This window comes from Agelaius tricolor, unplaced genomic scaffold, assembly GCF_023055355.1.
Source record: "Agelaius tricolor isolate 1412-34295 unplaced genomic scaffold, bAgeTri1.0.p SCAF_17, whole genome shotgun sequence".
NCBI lineage: Eukaryota > Metazoa > Chordata > Aves > Passeriformes > Icteridae > Agelaius > Agelaius tricolor.
In genome coordinates, this window is record NW_027269277.1 from 5,412,003 (window position 1) to 5,434,095 (window position 22,093).

The 22,093-nt window shown below is 50.1% G+C and overlaps 2 protein-coding genes across 2 annotated transcripts; one reads left to right on the plus strand and one right to left on the minus strand.

Annotated features, from left to right (window-relative positions):
* Positions 1 to 11: 11 nt before the first annotated feature.
* KIF4A (kinesin family member 4A) lies at positions 12 to 17,594 on the minus strand. The gene is made up of 31 exons (XM_071442218.1): positions 17,550 to 17,594; positions 17,172 to 17,301; positions 16,978 to 17,092; positions 16,127 to 16,317; positions 15,795 to 15,884; positions 15,060 to 15,226; positions 14,799 to 14,893; positions 14,497 to 14,616; positions 13,300 to 13,475; positions 12,759 to 12,820; positions 11,975 to 12,110; positions 11,476 to 11,534; positions 11,194 to 11,299; positions 10,492 to 10,557; positions 10,024 to 10,206; positions 9,573 to 9,676; positions 9,223 to 9,367; positions 8,644 to 8,754; positions 8,096 to 8,179; positions 7,405 to 7,518; positions 7,073 to 7,228; positions 6,425 to 6,519; positions 5,282 to 5,411; positions 4,555 to 4,725; positions 4,089 to 4,196; positions 3,836 to 3,913; positions 3,652 to 3,753; positions 2,851 to 3,000; positions 1,965 to 2,081; positions 1,218 to 1,340; positions 12 to 722 (listed from the first exon to the last, which is right to left on the minus strand). Exons 2-31 carry the CDS (start codon positions 17,292 to 17,294, stop codon positions 546 to 548), a joined length of 3,654 nt encoding a protein of 1,217 aa, XP_071298319.1. The 5' UTR covers positions 17,295 to 17,301; positions 17,550 to 17,594; the 3' UTR covers positions 12 to 545.
* A 234-nt stretch (positions 17,595 to 17,828) lies between these two features.
* Positions 17,829 to 19,982, plus strand: PDZD11 (PDZ domain containing 11). The gene is made up of 6 exons (XM_071442221.1): positions 17,829 to 17,982; positions 18,102 to 18,185; positions 18,654 to 18,710; positions 18,911 to 19,009; positions 19,095 to 19,155; positions 19,817 to 19,982. Exons 1-6 carry the CDS (start codon positions 17,896 to 17,898, stop codon positions 19,849 to 19,851), a joined length of 423 nt encoding a protein of 140 aa, XP_071298322.1. The 5' UTR covers positions 17,829 to 17,895; the 3' UTR covers positions 19,852 to 19,982.
* Positions 19,983 to 22,093: the final 2,111 nt, after the last annotated feature.

A 22,093-nucleotide genomic window follows, 5' to 3' on the forward strand; every position in this document is an offset into this window, starting at 1 on the left:
AACTCCTTTATTAAAATCACAAACCAGAGTTAAAATTCCTACATTATTCACATAGGTCAAGTTTCTAAGTTCATTGGATAAACACAGCCCAGCGGCCAAAGGGGCCAGAAAGCCTGAGCAGTTCAGAGCTGCTGGTTTAAGACTTCAGCCAGGGCCTTCTCACTCCATGGCTCCCCCAGGGCAGCTGGAAAAGTTCCTTCAGGCTCCATGGGAAGAGGAAGGAGCAGAGCTCCAGTGCAGAGACAAAGCTCTCTCAAGATTACAGGTGAAACCGTACCCAGCGTTCACAGCTCAGCAGGAGGGAGGGAGCTGGGAACACCCACCTGGACAATCACCTCCATTCACTCCAGGAATTTCAGAGGAAAAATTCTTACCCCCCACCTGGCCCCCAACACAAAAATATTTACAGAGACATAACAAAGAAAGAGGCAGTTTGGCTCCCTCGCTGAGGGCAGGAGCTGCTGCTCCAGCAGGAGAATCCAACTCCCTCAAAAGTCACCAGGAATGTGGCCTAAAGGGATGGGAAAAGCTCCAGGACAGGTAAACTACTCCTTGATGGGGGTGCAGCCTGAGAAGAAGCTGATGTTGCTGCTCAGCATCCTCTTCTTCCTCCTGCCAAAGGGGTTCTGGTTCTCCCGGGACTCCTCATCCCTCCCAAGCAGGGAGGCAGCAGTGCTGGGAATCTTCAGGAGCACCTCCTGCTCTGTGATGTCCTGCAGGACCTGGGGGAAAGCAAGGGACAGTCTTTGGAGTTAGTCACAGCTGGGTGACCCACCAAAGGCAGCAGGACACCAAGTGCCTGGCCAACCTCAAGAGTTGCTTTTTTTACTCAAGTCAGGAAAAAGACAATATTTTTGACAAAATACCATGCAGCAGGAAGAGACAGCAGTTGGAATAGGGGGCTCCCATGGGATAAGGGAATTTGTTTAGCTGAGGTGAAATGAGATGTGCCAGGTCAGAGAGGTCACTTTGAACATGGACAGACAGGATTTTATCCTGCAAACTCCTCACTTCCCCTCTCTCCTTGCTGAAGGTGCTGCAGGAAAACGTGGCAAGCTCGTGGCATCATTTCAGTGTGGGAACTTAGGAATCCAACACATGCTCAGCTTCCACATAAGCTGCCTGGAGCTGTGCAGTTTTCCAGCAGCAGCCTCTCCTCTGGGGTGATTTCCCTCCAAGACCCTTCACTCAGCAGCTCTGCTCTCCCCTGGGAATACCTTGGTGGTTGGAGTGATACACAGAGGCCGGAAGAAGCTCTCTTCTGCTTTCACCTCCGTGGGGTCTTCCAGCTTCAAGGACCCCTCCGAGTCCCTTTTGTGCTCCTCACATGGTGTGGTTTCCTGAGGGGCAGCAGAGGGTGAAGCTCTTGCAGAACATCCATCCATCCCTTCCCTTCCCACCACAGCCCCCTGCTCTCCAGGTGGGAAGTTTTCCACAGTACAGGATGCTGCAGCTCAGACTAGGCACTAATAATTAGAGCACTATGGGATGTCCCTGCTCCACATCTCTGAGATCCAAGAGCAAAATTCCCACTAGGAACATCAGTTTCTCATGGACCTTCCTGCTGCTACAACCCCCTCCCCCAAACCATCCCTTCCATTCTTAAAAAGAAATCTGGGAATGAGTCAGGGTTTTGTGTTGTCTGAAGCCAAAGACAAAACTTTAATTTATTTAGTCCAAAATGGAAAATGGAACTTTTTATCCTCAGATTTGTGGATGAGAAGTGGGAACATGAAAATCTTTGCTGTGAATCTCCAAAATTCTGTCCTGAAAGGCAGAGCCTGGTCCTGCAGTGGAAAATTTTCCTCAGTTACCAAAGAGGCGCTAATTAGTGACATTCAGAGTTTCAGCAAAGTGCACCTGCTCTGCCTGGACAAACTATACTTGTGTGGGAATTATCCCTTCATCCAGCTTTGCTCCAGCCCAAATGCAGCCCTGTGCCCCCCAGAGCCAGCAGCACTCACCAGGCCCCGCTCCCTGTTCCTGCACGTGGCCGCGGTGCAGCTGCAGCCGTCGGTGCATCCCAACTTCTGCTTCCTGCAGCCACACTGCCTGTTCCCACAGCGGCCCTTGCACGAGCACTGTGAGGGAGGGAAGGGGGATCCAATGGCCAGGATGCTCCTGGAATGCTCCAGGTCCTGCCAGCTGTGGCATCTCAAGGACAAGGACACCCCCAAGCTGCCCCTTGCTGCATTTCACTGCCATTTCACTGCATTTTGCATTTTTTTACATCCCAGAATAATTTTCCTCCTAATATCCAGAATAAAATCCTTCCACCTACAAGATCTACAGGATAAGTACCTTCAGTTACTCATTGCCTGACTCGAGGCTATGCCAAAGGATCTCAGTTTCTGTGCCACACTTCCACAAAAAGGAGTCCCCACCTCAAAAGCCTCAGGAATTTTCTGAGCCACAGGCTGAAGCTCCAGACTGACACAGACAGATGGAAGCTGAGGCTCTGTCAGGACTGCAAGCTGCAGGTTCCCAAAGGAAACAGGGATCCACAACAGGACATCCTTTTTTTGTTTGTTTTTTTCCTTAAAATTGACTCCCTGGATGGGTCTGGCTGCTGTTGGGGCTGTTCGTAAAGCAGAGGCCAGCTCAGACACAGGCAGCAGGACAGAACATGGGAGAAGGTGACAGGGAAAACCTGTCCAGGAAGGTCTTGCTGACTGCAGACAACCTTTGCTGTGTCTGTGGGAATGTCCCAAATATCCTCAGGCACCCAAATAACCCATTCCTGCCACTTTGAGAACAGTGGGGACACCACACCTCACAGCTCCATCCCAACCCCTGCACACAGCAAGTGATTCCCTAACAGACACTGGATCAAGGGCAGCTGGACCTTACCCCCATGAGGTTTTTCCTGGTTCCTCTGCCTGCTTTCCCAGGAAGCCAGTCAGAATCCTCCAGCTCCCCAGGGTCAGAGAACAGCTCCTCCACATCCACCTCGGGGCTGGGTGCTCGGGGCTTGGCCGTCGTCTGCCGGCGGCACTTGGGCTGCAACACAGGAGCACCAGGGGTTAGGCCACCAAAAAGCAGCTCTATTTCATTAATTATACTAATAATGATTACATTTTAATCTGGTTTTATTAGGGTTTTCAGAGTCCCTCACAGCCAAGAAGGTTGTGGGGTGAGGGAGGGGAAAAAAGATCCAATTATCAGGATTGAAAATTCCATCAATTTAAACTATTGATGACAAATCCTTGGAAGTCTAAGTTGTTGACACATCACATGACAAAAAACAAGTGTCACACTCCTGTCCAAAGAATTTTAAATCATTTCTTCCTCCCAGCACTAAGATTTTGCTCTATGCAAAGCAGCAAAGTTGGCTGTGAAACACATGCCTTACTCCATAATTTAAAGACTGGGAATGCTACAGAAAAACAATCTGGATTGTGAAGGAGGATAGAGTCAGAACTACAAGGAGGAAACAGGTTTGGGGTTTGTTTGCCTTTTTTTTTTTTTTTTTAAAACCAAAAAACTGATGTAAAGTATTTGAGTCTTCTGGAAAGGACTGAAGGGGCCACTTCAATGAGCAGAACAAGTGCATGATAAAAGCAGCTTAGGAGAATGAAAACCACATTATAAACAGCCAAGATGAACTCTGGCAAAGAATTCAGGTGCAATATAAACTGTGCAGCCTCTTACTTTGGGTGGAACATAATCAAAAGAAGAGTCTGGAGACTCAGGTGGCCTTTGCTGGATGTGCCTGAGCTTCTGGCCACTGGCAACTTGGAGGAGCAGCAGTTTCTGTCAAAAGGGACAAAAATTAGCTCTGAAAAATCATCCAACCCAGCTGCCACGAGGCTCTGGTGTCTGTACAAGGCTCTACCTGTTTCAGAGTGTCATTTTCCCGGAGAAGTTCCTGGTTCTTCTCACAGATCTCCCTCATTTTTTCCAGCTCTTCCTCCTGTTTGCAGGACAAGAGGAAATTTGTTTCATTGGAGATAAAGAAGAGAAAATCCCCCAGGGTTATTCCAGCCTGCACAGCAAGCACACCATGCAGGCTTCTGCAAAGGGAACACACAATCCTTCTCCTAATTCCAGGAATCCCAAAGGATCCCAGCCTCCCCCAGCCTGTGCACCTGGAACCGCAGTCGCTCCTGCAGTTGTTTCTCCTGCTCGTTCAGGGAATCTTCCAATCTCTTCTCTGCTGCTTCTTTCTGCTGGAATTGGCTGAGCAGGTACAGAACCTAAAAGCAAGTTGGAATAAACAGGGGTGAATTCCTGAAAGGAGCACTTGGCATCGAAGTCCAGGCTCAGGGAAATTTCCTGTCACTTCCAGCACAATTCCACCCTGATCTATTTGAAAAGTGATCTTGTGCTCAGGTATAACCTCCTTGTTTAAAGCAGGAGGAATGTTGCTGAATAAACCAATTTGCACAGGATAAATACAGAGATTTCTTTGGCTTTGAATGAACTATCTGCAAAAGTCCAACAGAATTTGAGCTGATATTCAGCACCAGCTTCATTTCAGCACATCCCCCTTTGCCTTTCCCTCTGAGCAGACCTGGAGATCAGACTCCAAGATTTCCATGAGCTGTGATTCACCTTTTCCTGGTGTTGCTGCTCCTGCACCAAAATCTGATTTTGGAACTCTGCCTCCATCTCTGCTATGTGGTTTCTCTCTTCCATCAGCATCTTCTGCACATCAGAGCAGCTGGCCTGGCTCTGCTGCAGGCCACTCTGCAGTTTGCTCTCCTGCACTTTGGAGGAGACCAGCTGGAAAACAAGAGCAAGGCATGGCTTGGGACAGGGATTCCCTGCTGGGACAGGGATAAACCAGGGAGCTGAGGGTCTTGTTCACAGTTCTGAATTCACCTCCCTTCCTGCAGCACTTGGAATATTTTCCTTTTCACCCTTTTCCTTTGATTTCTAAGCACCAGGGAACAAGAGCTAATTTTGTCCTTCAGTTGCTCTTTCCCAGATCCCACAATACCCCAATTTTTCTTTTTCCCATCTCAACACCAATTCCACTGCTTCCCTGCCTGCTCAGGAAGTATTTTAGATACTTTTTCTTCTCTTCCACTTTTGAAATTTGCCTTTTCCCTTTCCTATGCAAGCATCCAGACCCTCATCTATTCCATCCCCCTCTTCCTTGCTTTTCAGATTTCACTCTCCCATACAGATTACTTTAATCCAAACTCAACAGGGGAATAAACCTCATCCACCACAAGAAGGCTCTACTCAAATTCCTTTGGTCAATTCCTGTTATTTGTGGCTAAGCAGACTTACAGCCTTTATTTTCAGGGATAAAAAAGGAAAATCCAGGGTTTACCTCTCCCAGGAGATACTTCAGAGCACATTTGGCCTCCAGGATGGTGGCAATGCTGTCCCAGCGCTGCTTGGCCCGATCTCCATTGTCTGCATCCAGGAGTTTCTGCTGCAGATCTGCTATCTGGGCACTCCTGGGGAAGAATCCATGGATTTGGGGTTACAACACAGGAGAAAACCAGGGCTGCTTTCTGGGCTAATGTGACTGTTCCCATAATATTAAGTAAAATAGTATAAATTGAGATTATTGCTGCTCAGTGGAGCATCTGGAGCCTGCATTGCTCCCCTGTGGAGTTCTGCTTCCACTCCACATTCCCAAATACAAGTGGAGGTTTTTTTCCCCAGATGTTCTCATTAATACCTCAAAACACCCAGTCTAAGTGCCTGAGTATTTTCCCCACATTTTGGAAAAATTACAGCCAGGAAAACCCACTGAAAGGGCTCTGGGGGTTTCACCCCCTGAAAAGCCATTTTCAACTTGTTTGGTCAGTTTGCCAGTAGATACTTGGCCAATACAAAAAATCATCTTTTACAGTTTGCTATAAATCCCTCTGATGGATGGGGTGTTGGGACCAAATTCCTTCCTGAAGCATCCTTTGAACCCCAAGAATAGAAAATTCTTGGTTCTGTAAAAATGGATTTTTGCATCAAATTTGACATTTTTGGTCTTGAACAAAACAAGGACAAAATTTCAGATGTCACTCCCTATCACCCTGTGTATAAAGATATGGATTCTTGGTGTAATTATACCTCAGCTCTGATTTCAGTTACAATTTACCATGGGGGATATTTTTCATCTGTGGAGACAGAGCTTGAGCACCCATTCCACCAAACACCAAAGGTGCTCCATGTAGCATTGGAAGGCTTTCCTTGCTGACACCCAGTGTAAATATGATTAAAGACCACAGATGCAGAGGAAAAAGTTTGTCCATCAGTATGATTCAAGACTGTAAAGACGATTTTGAACCTTGGAGTTTTGAAAAAAGATTTTCAGCATCTGTATTTTTGCAAACCCCAATTTGCTTTGGCAGTGGCTCTAAAACAATTAGATGGGTTAGGGTGCTGGTTAAGTAAGCACAGCAATGCAACTTCTCCCTCATCATTGCAGTGTCAGGCTGTGTGGATGAGCACTGTGGCAGTGCCTTACCTGAGCTCCATCTCTGTTTGCAGGCTCTCAATCTGCTTGGAGACAGAGAGATCCGTGTCCAGAGCCTGCAGGTCAGCCAGGCAGTACGTGCGCCTCTGGAAGCACAGCACGGGGATGCAGGGCAGCAACAGGGGAGGAAATCACACTTTTACAGATATTCCAGCTAGGAAAGCCTCCAGGCATCTCCCCACAGCTTCTGTTCCATTGTTCTTCCCCAAAAGCCTGTGCTGAGTGGAGCGAGCCACTCACATCCCTCAGAATCCTTGAGGTTGGAAAAGCTCTCCCAGAGGGTTGAGTCCAACCATTCACCCAACACTGATGGGTCACCCATGTCCCCAGGTGCCACATCCAGATGGTTTTTGGACACTTCCAGGGATGGTGATTCCACCACTTCCCTGGGCAGCCTGTCCCAAAGCCTGACTGCCCTTTCAGGGAAAAAAAAAATTCCCAAATTCCATTAAGTAACAAGATCCTTCAGCACCTCTTGTCCCTGACATTGAGAGGATAAAAATATTAACCCTTTCTCCCAGAAATGGTGGGATCCATCCCCACCTTCTGAGGGAACAGGTCAAGTAGGAGAGAGAAGAATGAATCCAGTATTGCTGAACAGCCAGCAGAGGAGTGGGAAAAGGAGAATTTCCCGCTCACCCGCAGCTTTGGAGGGGGGTTTTCTCCAGCATCTTTCTTCTCTTTCAGCTGACAGAGCTCTTTTGCCAGGATTTTCCTGTCCTCCAGCAGGTCTGCCAGGTGTCTTCGAGCTTCCTCAGTGCTGACAAGAACCTCAACTTCATTTGCAAGCCAGCTCTGGAAAAATAACCCCCAAAACCCAGTGGTTGAGCTCAACTTCAGGACTGAATCCTTCTGAATAATCCCATTGCAATTCCCTGGTCCTCCTGCTGTGCTCCAGCCACCAAGGCCAGCAGCACCCACCCCAAATCCCAGTTTGCCCAGTGTAGGGATGCAAAAATGCTGTTACCCACTTTGACTCGTGCAGCAATTCCTTCCATGCCCCGATTTTGGGTCTCCTTCCGTTTATCTGCCACCTCCTTCTGCCTCTGCAGGGCATCCTTGAGGCGTTTGTTGGCAGCTGCTGCCTGGAAAAGATTCCACAAGGAGCTGAACAGGGACTGCAATCATCTGCTACAGCTGGAAACACCAGGGATTCCCAGCCCAGGGCAAACACTGGGACAGTGACAGCACAAGGTTAATCAATCTCAAGTTATTCTGGTTTAACTCAAGGATTCCTGCCTTTATTTCCTTTGCTGCCATTCCTCCTTTAAAAGAAAAGCTCCTTCTATGCCTGAAGGTAGAAGAAAACACCCAAAATGAGGGGTTGAAGATGCATTTCTTTTACGAAGCCATCCTGAAAGGATTTTGAACTGCAACCTTGTAGATCCACCACCCAAACTCATTCCCCACTTCCTACCTTGGGCATTTACATGGATTTGCCACAGGAGTCTGGCACCCAGAGCCACCTGGCCTTTAAGGAGCAAATTTAACTGGGATCCCTCAAAGGCAGAAATGGGGATTTCTCTACAGAGAGAATTCTTTATTTTTTCCCAGCCTCTAAACTTCCTTTCAGAGGTTCCTGTGTCTCCTGTTCCTTCCTCCAGCCCCACTTGGCAGACTTTAGGGATTGGTTGGGATTTCCAGGAGATGTTGGCTCCTCACCTCCTCTGTTTTGCGCCGAAGAACGTTGGCCTGCTTCTGGAAATCCCTCTCCAGCTTCAGGAGCTCATATTGTCTCTTACGGTCCTGCAAGGAGAAACAGCTGCAAAAGTCACATTTTCCATGACAAAGGAAAGGTTGCAGCCCCAAAATTCCAGCCTGAGAACCCCAAGGCAGTGAGGGGCAGGAATTGCTGTGACACCAAACTCCAGGTGTCTGCTGGCCATTGCACTCAGCAGCTGGAGTTTATTGACCTGCACATCCAACATTTCTTTGGAAGTTTAAAAATCTCCCATGCTGAGGCCAAACCCCACAACTGTAAATCCTTCAAATATTGGCTATTTTTGCTGTCTGCTTTAGAGCAGAGTCACAGCTGTGGCAAGAGCTTGAAGATCTCCAGCACAAACAAGTCCAAGTGGTGAAAAGTGGCAGCCACATGAGTCAAGCTTCTCTTCAAAGCATTCCCAGCTCTCCTAAGATACTTCCCAGTTAAATAAACCTTCAGGCAGCCCTTTGGAGGGAAGAATAGAGTGAGGGGCTTGTTTGCTCACCTTTTCCTTCAGCTGGATCACTTCCTTGTCCTTCTGCTGCTTCCACTGCCTGAATTTCTCGGTGTCTTCTTTCATCTGACGCATCAGCTGCACCCTTTGCTGCTTCATTTCCTGAAAAACAGCAGTGGCTGGAAGAATTATCCAGGATTTACAGCCTAAAGAGCTTCAACCTCCATTCCCCCCTGTGCCTGCCAGATGTGGGGAGTGGAAGATGGGAAATCTTGCTGTGCTCCCACTCAGAACACTCTCAAAGTGCTAAAATACAGAGGGGTTTTTTTGGCATAAGGGGAAGACCAACACAGGCACAATTTAGAGAAGTCAAATGATTTGACTGAAGCAATAAATTAGAAATGCCAGAAGATACTTTGGACTTATTTTCCGCCCAAATCTCAGTAGCCACCTGCCCATTGTGGTCATGTAGCCACAGGAATCCTGCCAAACACTGCTATTTTCAGTCTGACTAAACAGAAAGTGGATTCCTGTTTGGGATTTCTAGGATTCCTGTCAGGGATTTCTGGGATTCCTGCCTGGGAGCTGCTTTGCCCACACTGGCTCAAGTCAGAGGTGCCTGCTGGTTACCCTGATCTCCTGGTTCAGTTTGGACACCGTGTGCTCTGTGGATTCCTTCAGCTTCAAGAGCTTGGATTGCTCATTCAGCTTCTTCTTGAGCTCAGTAATTTGTGCTTCCAGCTCCTGGAGCCTTTTCCGGCGCCGCTCGCTCAGCCTGGAGAGGAACAACAACAAATCCAAATGTCACCTCTGCCACCTCTGCTGCTGCTGAAAGCCCACAGGAGGTTTCTCTGCAGCTCCTGGCACTTTAAAGGGACATTTTTACACCAAAAAAGAGCTTTCACAGATCATGGAAATGCAAGACATTGGATTTTCAGACACATTGACAGCCCCCAGGGCTGCAGGCAGAGCCCTCTTACTTGGCCTGGTTGATGTCCTTCTTTGCCATTTGCAGAGCAAGGACCAGCTCCTCCTTTTCCTTCTGCAAGTTGCTGACCTCCAATTCCAGATCCCTGATATTGGTCTAGAAAGGACAAGAAGAATAAATCTCCAAATAGAAACCTTGGAAAGACATCCTAAGACAAAGCTTTAAGATGCAGAAACTTTGAAAAACCCCATTCCTTCACAGCAGGCTGCTAAACCACCTCATCTCAGAGCAGTGTGAGGGTCACAGGGGCTGGCCCAGCACACTCTGGAGCTTTGGTGGGCACAGAGTCACCCAGCACAGCAGGGAACACTGCCCAAGGGAGCAGGGACCCAGCTTAAGGAATAAACCCAAATCAGAACAGGCTCCTGAGGACAGATCTCCTCCCTTCCCTCCCCAGCAGGAATTGGGGAAAACAAACTGCCCAAGGAGGATTTCAGCTTTACCTGGTACTGGGACTGAATGGGCCCAAGCTGAGTATCATTTTGAGACATTTTTTTGGCCAGGGCCTCTTTCAGAGTCAGGGCTTTGTTGAGCTCCAGCAGCTCCCTGGAGAGCTGGGCCTGGCGCAGGGCGTGTTGGGTGCTGAAGTCAGAGGCTCTCTTGGATTCCTGGCCCAGTTCTGCTCCCTGCAGGAGACACAGCCATGAGGAGATGAGGAGAGGCCAATCCAAAGCTCCTGAATTACATTATTTCCACAGAGCACTTCAGATTCATTTGTATGTAAAAAATCAGATATTCAGAAATGAGAACAGGTTCTTGACAGTGAACACATTGAGTTTGAAACAGCACAGACAGGAATGATGATTTATCAAGCATTTGGGTTAGAAAATGAGTAGGAGGGAGCAGATAAAAGTGATGAGGAGATGAAACCATGCCCCAGTGAGGTGTGCACTGCTGAGCCCCTCACTTACACCTGGAGAATCCTGTTCAGAGTTTGGCAGCTCTGCAGCAGCTTCTGTGGCAGCAGCGTTTTCACTCTGGTGGACAAAGAGAAGAATATTTGGATGACAAGAGAAGTATGAAATAAAATGAAGGAAATAAGAGTCTGTTGGCACATTATGGCAAAGCACAATGTGATTGTTCTCTGGCCAGAGCCTCTCTGGAAAGAGGAGACCATCATCCTCCTCCTCAAGGAATGTAGGAAAACTCCTCCATGTCTGGTTGGAAAAGCCATTCCTTGAAATCTTCCCTGAACCAAAGCACTGGAGAGAGAAGGAAGAGGAAGAGGAGAGAACAGAGGAATGTCCAGTGAGGGAGAACTGAAATTCCTCCCTTAGACAAAAGCCTGGAAGCTTCTATTTAACAATTTCAGACCTCTGCAATTTACATTGTCCATAAAAATCACAAAGTTTGGAACATTCCATCCAATTCAGGGACTGTAAATCCATGTCAAGCTCCTGTGTCAGGTTTTTCCATGTAGACTCCTCCTTCTCTTCCCCCCCAGGAGCAGCACAAGTGGCCTTTCTGCAGCATTACAGCACAACAGGACAGTTTTGAAGTGGATCTCAAGAGTCATTTCACATTTTAATTGCTGGGCTCCTTGAGGGAAGCTGTTGGAGTGGAATCCCAGATTTCCTGGGATTGTTGTCACAACTCCCTGGGTTCAGCCTTACCTGGAGCTCAGCCAGCACCTGCTGCAGGTTCCTGATCACCTCCACATTTTCCTTTAACTCCTCATCTTCCACAGTCTCCACCAACTTCTGCAGATCCAACTTGCACCTGGAAACAGGGGAACAAGTCCATGCTGAGTTTGTGCCAGGGAAGAAGAACTTTCCCCACTCAACCTCTGAATTAATTCTGGATGAACAAACCCCAGCTGACTGGATCCAGTTTATCCCACTGAAAACACTGAATTCCCAAGGACATTATCCCAGGAGAAGGGTGTGGGGACTTACACAGCGTGCTGCTGGAGCTGCTCTAGTTTTGCATTCATCTTCTCATTTTCTTGCTCTGTCTAGAGAAATCAGAATTGTAGAAGATAAGAAGCCAGAAATCAGCTGATAATTTGCAGTAAAAGATTGGCAGTGTGAAAACCAATGCACTGAAAGATCTTTCATGGTTAAGGCCAGTTTGGATTTCACAGCATTTTTTTCAGGAATAGATACTGCAGGCAAAAGGAAAAAAGTAGGGTGGGGAAAGGAAAACACAAGTGTGCAAGTGCTATTTAAAATATTAAAACAAAATATTTAAAGTATTAAAAAAGCTGAAAGATTCAGCTGAATTTATTTCCAAAAGAAAACTAAAGACCAACAGATTCAGGCAGGTTTTTGGTTCTGACTGGTTTGGAATCAACATGAAAAGAACATTTAAGAGATTCTCAATATGTCATAAATACTGGAGCTGCTGTTGATTCACTTCCAGCAATTTAGAGCTCTCCTGGGATAAGGAACTTACCAGGATGATCCTCTCCAGCATCTGTGCTGTTTGCCCAGCAGCCTCACTCAGCCCCTGGCTCAGCTTCTGGTTCTCCTCCTGCAGGGATTGGTTCTTCTCCATCAGGGACTGGAGGCTCTCTGAGGGGGCCAAACCACTGCAGCAGCAAGGAGCAGTTGGGTGTGAGATTGGGCTTTGGGACAGCACTGAAGTCACCTCCAAAATTATCATTATTGCTTAAATAATTTAAAATAAATAGCCCAGAATGGTTTGGGAGGGAAGGATCTTCAAGCTCATCCAGCCCCACCCCTGCCATGGGCAGGAACACCTTCCACAGACCAGGCTGCTCCAGGGTCTGTCCAAGCCTTGGACACTTCCAGAGTGCAGGAAAAACCTCCAAAGAGAGGCTGTGACCTCCATGTCCTTGGTTTTGGAACATCCCCAGAACACAACACCTGCACAGCCCAACTCTGTCCCAGATTTTGTGCTTTTACGGATAATGGAGGTGGAGCTGTCCCCCATTTAGGGGTAGAGGGGTGATGGATGGGTCTCAGAGACAGGAATTTATTCAGGAGGTGTCTCCTGCTTCCTCTTTTACTTCCTGCAACAGATTTTTGCAATCATGAGGTGTTTGCTACAAAACTAAATATCCCAGGGAATTCCAGTAAGGATGACAAAGAGGGGGGAAAAAGCAACCAATTTGTTCTCCCCTCACTCCACAGCACTGCCCAGAGCTAAGAGATCCAGAGACTTCTCTGGAGTGTGTTAAATACACCTCCAGAGGACATTAAATAACAAATCTTACTTGAGAGCTACGGGCAGGGTCCCTCCATGGGCCTGCAGCAGCAACACCTGGAGCTGCTGGACCTGCAAAGACAAAGAATGATTGCTTGTAAATGTAACAGCTCCATGGATCCTTGGTCTCCCTGACTTCCCTGCTCCATAATTCCCCTGTTACCACTGCCTGTGGAAAGGAGTGGTGTTGTTACTGTACTTCAACTTATTTATTCCTCAAAACGTTCTTGACTTCCCTCTGGAATCAACCCAGGGAAAACCCTTCCCTTCCCACTGTGCTGGGCACAGGCAGGAGATGTCAGGAGGGCACCAAACCATCTCTGTAATTCTGATTGTGCCTGTAGCTCACCAGGCAGTGCTTTGTTGAGTGGAAGGGAAATTTAAATTACACCAGCACCACTTTTCTCTGGCTGCAGGAAAACTCCAAAAGAAAAATCCAGGCATCCCCTTCCCACCACCTCCAGAGACAGAGCAATGCACATTAGGAATGTTCTGCATTTTTTGTGAGGCTGTGCCTTCCTTTGGGGTTTGCTGAGGGGTTCCCCCAGTACCTGCTGCTTCAGCTGGTGCAGCTCAGCTGCCTGGGGGTCCACATTGACAATGGGTTTGTTTTTGATCTTCCTGGCCCTGTCAGCATAACGCAGAGTGTTCAGGGTCTCCTCCAGGTTGGAATCTGCTGGGCTCACACAGGCAATCATCAGAGTGTGGCTGTTCCCACCCAGGGAGTCTGGGAAGGAGAAGAAACAATGTCAAAGCTGTCAGAGCAACAACGACAGTGAAATGTCATCCTTCAAGGATTCCAACCCCAGGAGTGTGTCTCCAAAATGCAGATTAAACAGCTGGACTTTGGTGCCACTCATTACTTTCTCCTCTGCACACTCAGGTCTGTTTAAAGTGGGTTTTTGCAAGCCAAAGGGTTTGAAAATAAAGGTTTCACCCCAGAAGCCCCAGGTGTTGCCCTAATAAATAATTTCTTTATGCCATTTCTGGCCTAGTTCTTTCAGGTTTGCCCCTCCCTAATAACAAGACCTCCCTGAACATCCAGAATTTTCTCCAATTTAAGGAATTATTGGATAAGAACAGATCACAAAGCTGCATGGAACTTCATCCTTTGGTTTTATACAAATTGGCTCTTAAAGCTACTGATCAGAAAAAAAAACGGGGCCCCACATCCAGCCTAATCCAGGTTTTAATTAGGTACTTTCAGACATGGAAAATACTGACGAGCTTTTGCAGCAAATTATGTAATTACCATCAAAATCCCAGTAATTTCATTACTGAAGCTTTGCCCAAATTAAAGGGTAACTTAAATAAAATGCATTGAAAGAAAAATCCCAGCTATTGAAAAATAAAGACCAGATATTCAGACTAAGAAAACAAATGCCAGGGAAGGCACAGACAGCTGGAGCTTCATTCTGGCTGTGACATCCCCCAGGGAGTTGCTATAATTAAGGTACAATAATAGATCTCTGCTCCCAGACTTCTCCTCTTCCTTCTCCCCACCAAAAATAAGCCCTGATTTTGTGTTGTTTCCTCCTGTCACACAAAGTGCAGGAGAGCAGGACTTGTTTTGAGCTCATCTCACTGCATTTGCAACCTAAAATAAGAGTACAGCAAAGGCCTGGCTTCAGTGAGGAATTAAACAAACAAATCCCTTTGCAGCAGCAGCTCTGAGCTGGGGAGTTTTCTCCTGCTTTGTTATTTAATAAGCACCTGCAAGTTAAGGCTTTGTCATCATCTTCTCTCACCTTGCAGCAGCCTGGTCAGCTTGGAGTCTCTGTAGGGGACAAAGCCTCCCTTTTTATTATCATCTCCCAGAGCACTGATGACATTCCCCAGGCACAGGAGGCCTCTGTTGATGTTGATTCCTGCAGACAAAGCTCACAGTGAGCACAGCTACCTCAACAGCTCCAAACTCCTCATTTCCTGCACTTATTAAAAATTTAGCAAGGTTAAAAAAAGCAGATTAAAGGGTTAAACAAGTGCTTTGCTCTTTTATTAAGTCCCAAGTGAGAAGAAAACCAAACTCCACCAGTCCCAGCCCAGAGACCTTCTTTGAGTCTGTCTCCCTCAGCCTTGGTCTTCTTTTGTCTCTCAGAGCCAGCAAGATCCACCAGGTGTAACTTGCAGTGAAAACTGCAACTCCTAGGGCAGAAAGAAAATGTTTTACTCTCCCCAGGTGGAAAAGGAGCAGCCCAAGAGCTGAAAATTCAGAGAGCCAAAACCTGAACTGCCTTGAGAAGCACAGCTCAGGACCAGGATGAGGAAATTTTGGGAAAGTAACTCTCATCAGCTGCACAGTGACACTCACTTGTCATTTTTCTTCTTCTGATCAATGCAGATGGTGAAGATGGCATGGGATCTGGAGGACTGGGAATTCATGGCCGTGGATCCCACAGTTCTGGAGTTGTTCCCCTGCTCCAGGCAGGACACTGTCTCTTGGGCAGAGGTGACATTTCTTTCTGTCAACCCCACAATCTGTAGCCAGGAAGGAAACATTGTTTATCCTCTGCTTCCTCTTCATCCCACCTGGGATCAGCAAAATCTCCCTGCACCTCAGGCTGTGCCAGCCCATTCCCAGGGGGCTGGAATGGAAACTCCCAGGAAAAACTGGTTGTGAATTTCACTTCAGGAACATGGAATCACATCCTGATGCTGCTCCTAAACACCCCCCAGGTTCCTCTGCCTGCTCCAGAGCCAGCTAGGCTCGGGGATGGAGCCAGAGCTCCTCAGGGCTCCAGGGACAAATCCATGGATATCCTGGGCAAAGCTGGGAGCTGAGAGCTGTGCCAGCCACAACAAGGGGCTGATGGGGAGAGGATTTGTGTGAATAAAGTTCTGCAGAGGCAGCTCCCAGGGACACAAACCAGAGAGGGGATGAGCAGGAGAGACTGGATGTGCTCCTTGGCAAGCTGTGCTTTCCCTGAGCACCCCCACCCCCTGCATCTCTGTGCTGCTCCCAACACATGGATGAGCCCCACTCCACTGCTTTGGGGATGGCAGAAACTCCCACATGACCCCTCCTTCAGTCCCCAGCCCTGCAGACCTTGATGCCTTCCTTGGGATCCTCCCGGATGCTGATCGGGGAGCGCTCTCGGGAGGGGCACAGCAGATCCAGGATGTCCTCGTTGTAAATCTGGAGGCAGCAGAGGAGCAGCTCAGAGTTACCAGCCAAAGAAAGGAGCAGTCACGCTGAAATTAGGGCTAATTTAGCATCACATTTTAATAATTTCACCTTTAGGGAAAGACACCTTGGACCAGAAAGGATTAACAAAACCTCCTGGAGTCTTAGGGGTTGATTTAATCAATATCTGTTACCTGAAGGAGGGGACCTCAAAGCTCCCTTTATTCCTAACTTGATAAAAACCAAACTTTTACCTCCAAATAAGAAACTTTGAGGACGAAGTCCCAATCGTGCCTTTGCTGTTTCTCCTCAAAGAGCAGCTTGATGACCCTGGGGATGACCCCCACGCTGGGCTCATGCTCCTGGTTGGCAGTGTAGGTGCCTCCCATGGAATAGGTTTTCCCCGACCCCGTCTGTCCGTAGGCCAAGACAGTGGCATTGTATCCTGAGGGGACAAAGGACACCCGGGTGAGTCACATGGAGACTGAAAGCTGCATTTTTGAAAACCATCCTTGCAGAAAAGCATCAGCTTACACCAGCTTTAAGCATAGATCACAGTCAGGAACATTGAAGGGGAAAAAAAAAGGGCAATGAAAACTTCATAAAGCACAGATAAAATTATTATTTCAGCTCTTTTTTTAAGACTGGATGTTTTGTTAGAGCTAAACAGAAACACAGCACAAATTCTCTGCTGTCCCAGCTCCACTGCAGCATCCTGGAAGAGGATGTTTATCAATTCATTGTGTTATTCTTAAGGAGGGAGAGGGACTTTTTATAATAGCTTGGAGTAACAGGACAAGGGGGAATGGCTTCCCACTGCCAGAGGAATATTGGGAAGGAATTGCTCCCTGTGAGGGGGGGAGGCCCAAAGAAGCTGTGGCTGCCCCTGGATCCCTGGAAGTGTCCAAGGCCAGGCTGGACAGGGCCTGGAGCAACCTCAGACAGTGAAAGGTGTCCCTGCCCATGCAGGGGTGGCACTGGATGGGCTTTAAGGTCCCTTCCGACACAAACTCCTTTGGCATTCCATGAAAACTGCCTCAGAGCTCACACCCCCCTCGTTCTGCGGGGAGGAACGGGCTCCAAACGGGCAAAACCCTGGACAAACCTTTGAAGATGCCACGGACCAGAGGCGACACCGCGGTGTTGAAAACCTCCTCCTGCTCCACGGACGGGTCGAACACGTAGTCGTAGGTGAAGGCTTTGTCATTGCCCACCACGACCTGCGGGCGAGAGGGACGGGGCAGCGCTGGTAACGGGGCCCGGTGGCTGCGGGACCCCCGGGAGCGCCCCGTGGCTCACCTGCGGCTCGCCGGGCACGAAGGACAGGCACGTCCGGCAGCCCTCGCTGGTCTCCTTGGGCACCAGCGGCCGGCAGCGCAGCGCCACGCGCACCGGGATGCCCTTCTCGTCCTCCCGCACCATCACCAGCCTGCGAGACACGAGCGCCGTGAGGCGGGCCGGGGCACGGAGCGGGGCTGGTCGCGGCCCTGCCCGGCCTGAGGGTGGAGCGGGCGGGAAGCGGCCTCAGCGGGGCTCTGGGGTGGAGGGGAGGGTGCAGCGGGCCTGCCGGGGCTCGGGGATGGAGCGGAGGCCCCGGGCCGGGAGCGGGGCTGGAGCGGGGACGGAGCGGGCCCGGCCTGGCCCTGCCCGGTGTCGCGGGGCGGCCGCGGGACTGACCTGGAACCGCCGCTGCCCGTTCCAATGGCGGCGCCGCAACGGCCACCGTTCAAACCGGGCCGCGCGCCGTCACGGCCAATCACAGACAGGTACCGCAAGTGGGGCCGCGCCGCAGCCAATCGCGGGGCCGTGCGTCGCTGAGAGGGGAGGCTGTAGCCAATCGTAAAGCTGTACGTCATTCAGGGCGGGGCCAACCGAGGGAGGAGACGGGACCGCGCGAGGGGCGGGGCGGAACCAATCGCGTGCGGGTGCGTCAGGTGGGGGGCGGGGAGAGGGGTGGGTCTCGGCCAATCGCAGCGCGGTGCGTCGCTCTCGGGGCGCGTCCCAGGTGCGGCGGAGCAGCAGCATGGAGGGCCGGGTGCCCTACGACGACTTCCCGGTGGTTTTCCTGCCGCCCTACGAGAGCCCGCCCGCCTGGGTGCCGCCGCACGAGGTCAGCCCGGGGCGGGGGGAGCGGGGACACGGCCCGGGAGGGGCAGCGGCGGCCGCCGGGCCCCGCCGGGCGGGGGAGCCCGGCCCGGCCCCGGCTGAACCGCCGCACATCCCCCGCAGCGCGTTTATCACCCCGACTACAACAACGAGCTCACGCAGTTCCTGCCCCGCACCATCGTCCTCAAGAAGCCGCCCGGGGCGCAGGTGAGGCGGGCGGCGCCGACCCGGCGCTCCTGGGCGCGGTGTCGCGTTCCCGGAGCGTTTCCCGACAAGAAAAGGCGCTGGGATCGCGATATTCCCGACTGGCAGCGTCCTGGCACAGGGAACTGCTGTGACAGGCGTGGGGCGGGTAGGGTGGCTGATGCCAGGGCGGTGGGCAAGGGGAGGGGTTGTTCCTGATGTGCTATCCTGGGATGTGGAGCTGCTGGAGGATGGGAGCGGGGTCCCCTCAGGTGTTCCCGGTGGCAGGAATTAGGAGAGGACCTGGTGCTGCTGCCTGGCTGAGCACCGCAGCACCCACACCTTGGGTTCCTCCGGGAGGCAGGGCAGGAAGAACAGTCCTGGGGAATTACAAGGGCCATGGACAGGGAGAAGAGTTCTGGGGAATGGAAAAAGAACTGAGCCAAGAGAAGGGTCCTGGTGACTGCGTTTCCCTGCTGGCTTTTCCCACAGCTGGGCTTCAACATCCGGGGAGGAAAAGCCTCGCAGTTGGGAATCTTCATCTCCAAGGTGTGTCCGTCCTCGCGCCGTTCCTGCCCGGGTCATTCCTGTGCTGGTGGGAGCACCTGAGGCCCAGGGAGGCTCTGACTGCCTCAGAACAACCTGCACCACTCCCTGGTCTCCTCCCAGCCCCTGGAATTGCTTCCTGGGCAGTGTGGGAGGGAAGTTGTGGGAGATCCCCTGCTGCCATCCCTGCTCTCCCTTCCCAGGTGATTCCTGACTCGGATGCTCACAGGGCCGGGCTGCAGGAGGGGGACCAGGTGCTCTCAGTGAATGATGTGGATTTCCAGGACATTGAGCACAGCAAGGTGAGTGCTGGGATGGGGAATCCACCTCCCTGCAGCCTCTCAGCCCAGCACAGAACCCATGGAATGCTCTTTGCTCGTTTTCCAGGCCGTGGAGATCCTGAAGACGGCGCGGGAGATCACGATGCGCGTCCGGTACTTCCCCTACAGTACGTGCCCAGTCCTGGGAGGCTCCTTGGGAAGCAAATGCCATAAATCCCTGCCCATTCGAGCCCAGTTTAGCAGCTTGAGGTCACTGATTGTTGATTTGGGATCAGGCACCACATCAGGATAATGAGGCCTGGCTTCATCAGCCCATGTAGGAAAACTCGGAGAGCAGGAAGGTGGGATGGCTGGGAATGGAAAAGTTAATTTAAAGCTCATGACTTGCAGCTAATTATCCTGGAATAACAGAGGAACGAGGTCTGGCACAAGTGCAAATGATGGATATCCCTCCCTAGGGATGTTTGAATTGTCAGAGAAGGGAAGGACTGGGTTAACTCCCAGTTTCTGCTTCTGCACCTATAAAGTTCCAAGATTTAAGGGATAAGAAAAGGGAGAAATCAAACCAAACAAGGATTCTTCATAGAATGGAAAGTGGCCATTAAGAAGAAAAAAAAAAAGAGTAGGGGAAGAGGGGATTTTAAACAAATAATCTCAAAGAAAGCATTTTGTTCTAAATGCCCTAAAATCACTTGAAGTGTCTGGTGGGGGTGCACTTTTAAAGCCAGAGGGTCTCAAACACTGCCTCCAGTTGGGAAGGTGTGTTTTCCTGAACATTTTGGGTGATTCCCCCTGGCCATGCTCTCCTTGTCCCTCCCTCCCTCCCAGATTACCAGCGGCAGAAGGAACGGACAGTTCACTAACAGGGAGCTCCATCCTGCCAAAACCTCTCCACTCCTTCTTCCCAATGTCTGAGATGACTCCTCACGTTTCAGCTTTCACTGGAGGCACCCCTGGCCTGCACAGGATCAGCTCTTTCCCACGTGGGGAGATGCCAAGGGGCTCATTTGGCTGGAAGGTGGATGGGGATTGAGGCTGTGCTCCTGGGAATGGGTGTTGGGAAAAGCTGGTGTGAAGTAGGTCCTGGGGGGCAGCTGCTCCAGCAGGATCCAGATTTTAGCAAGACTTAATTTAAGTGAGTTCTGGGCTGGTTCTGGATCCCTTGATCCTGGATCCCTGGTTGTTGAGCATTCCTGAGCAGAGCACAGGCATTGTCCTCCAGGAAATTCACCTGTTCCACTCTCTTGTGCCATGGAATTCTTTCCTTCTCCTCTGTCCCACCTCTGTTCTGCATTGCTGGGTTTGCTGGCAACTCCAGGAGTAAAATCCAGCCCCAGTCCATGCACAGCTCTGGCTGTTTGTGCCTCTTTGCTGATAAAACCCCCACAATGTAGGACAGGGATGTTTGGAAATGTTAATTACCAAGGAAATTATCAGCAAATCCAGGGGCAAATGCCTGGTGGGATCACATTGTAAAAGCTTCAGGACAGCCCTGGCTCTGACTTCTCTTCTTGTGGTGTTTTCCACTTTTTCTGTAAAAACAATCAATAAATCAAGTACAGCAGCCTGAATTCAGCCTCGTCCCACTCAGGAAGTCTGTGTGGAGGTTGGGATGTACCCACCATGAGCACCATTCCAAGGAAATGCTGGGACAAGGCTCAGCTCCAGTCATCCTTGCAGCCTGCAGAACATTTGGGATCTGCAGCTGTTTCAGGGGCATTTTTCACTGACTGTGCTGGAAATGAGCCCCTGCTGAACCTGGAGTGTTCCAGCACTGCTGGGAAGGAGCAAGGCAGGACTGTGACTGTGGTGGCACCAGCACAGCTCCAGGAGCAGGGCAGGGCACTGAGCCAGGCTGGGAACGAGGAAAAGACACTGGAAAAGAGATTTTCACTCAGAATTAAAAATCAGCTCTTCCATTAGGGGAATGAACATCCTGGAAACCCCTGCAACAAGGGAAGGAGACCTCTTGTATCACCTCTCTGATTTCCCACAATCTCTGTGTCCCATAGGGAAGGAGGAGCTGCAGATCCAATTTCAAGGTTGAATTTGTCCCTCCTGCTTCAGAGCATTCCTTGGCAGGAGCTCCAGAAGGTCTCCCCTGCCTGGGGCAGCTCCTCCCAGGGAATGACTCAGGTGTTTTCCTGCTGACCTGGCTGACAGGACAGAGTGGATTCTTTCCCAAGGAACATTCATGTTTTGGGTATGTTAATTAGCAAAGCATTAAGGCCACCAGAGTCTTATTTCATCCTCCAGAACCTGAGCAGTTGCTGATTCCTGGTGGGAAAACAACAGCTCCAGCAACACTGGATTTTTTAGTGACACAAAACTGGGCTGAGAGGCACAAATTCATAAAATCATGGAATGGTTTGGGTGGGAAGAATCATCCAGTGCCTGGACAGGGAGGGCAGGGACACCTCCCACTATCCCAGGTTGCTCCAAGCCCTGTCCAGCCTGGCCTTGGACACTTGCAGGGATGAAGGGAGCACTGCCAGGGCTTCAGGCTGCAGGGAAGCAGCACTGGTAGAGTCCTACAGGTCTTTCTGGAGCAGCAGGATCAGTCCCAGGTGTGTTGCAGGGCAGGGCTCACCTGAGGGCTCCATTCAGAGTCACGTTTGCATCCACAGGGTCCTGTTGTTATCCCAAAATTGAGATCCTTCCCAAGCTTTGGTAACCTCCCCCAGGACTGAGGTCATTCAAGTTTGTCCAGCCCTAACCCTCAATGAGGCAATTCCACCCTCGACTCACTTGTTCTTCTCACCTAGACATCACTTCCAGCTCATTGCTCAATTTCTTGGATTAAATCTCTTTTTTTGCTGATCATGCTTGGAAGAACAAAGATCAAACATCAAAGGAGACCTCCTGAGAACATTGTTACATATTCCACATTTTGCAACAACATCAGCAAAGTCCTTTCTCCTCCTCCATCCTCCTCCATTCCTCCACCTCTGTCCCTTCTCCTCCTGACCTTCTTCCTCATTCATCCTTCCTCTTCTATCCTTCCTTTATGCTGTCTGCTCCATCCTTCCTCCATTTCTCCTCATCTTCCTCCTCCATCTGTTCCTCCTCCATCCCAGCTCAGGACAGGAATGTCACAGCTCGGAG

Bases quoted from the DNA above. Each gene is read 5' to 3' on its own strand.
- KIF4A (XM_071442218.1), bottom strand. From the start codon at position 17,294: ATGGTGCGGGAGGACGAGAAGGGCATCCCGGTGCGCGTGGCGCTGCGC. The intron at 12,821-13,299 runs GTACTGGGGGAA...TTGTCTTTGCAG, and splicing joins TGCACCAGCTGAAGCAGCAG to GTCCAGCAGCTCCAGGTGTT. The intron at 10,207-10,491 runs GTAAGTGAGGGG...TGTCTCCTGCAG, and splicing joins CTGAACAGGATTCTCCAGGT to GGAGCAGAACTGGGCCAGGA.
- PDZD11 (XM_071442221.1), top strand. From the start codon at position 17,896: ATGGAGGGCCGGGTGCCCTACGACGACTTCCCGGTGGTTTTCCTGCCG. The intron at 18,711-18,910 runs GTGTGTCCGTCC...CTCCCTTCCCAG, and splicing joins TGGGAATCTTCATCTCCAAG to GTGATTCCTGACTCGGATGC. The intron at 19,010-19,094 runs GTGAGTGCTGGG...CTCGTTTTCCAG, and splicing joins AGGACATTGAGCACAGCAAG to GCCGTGGAGATCCTGAAGAC.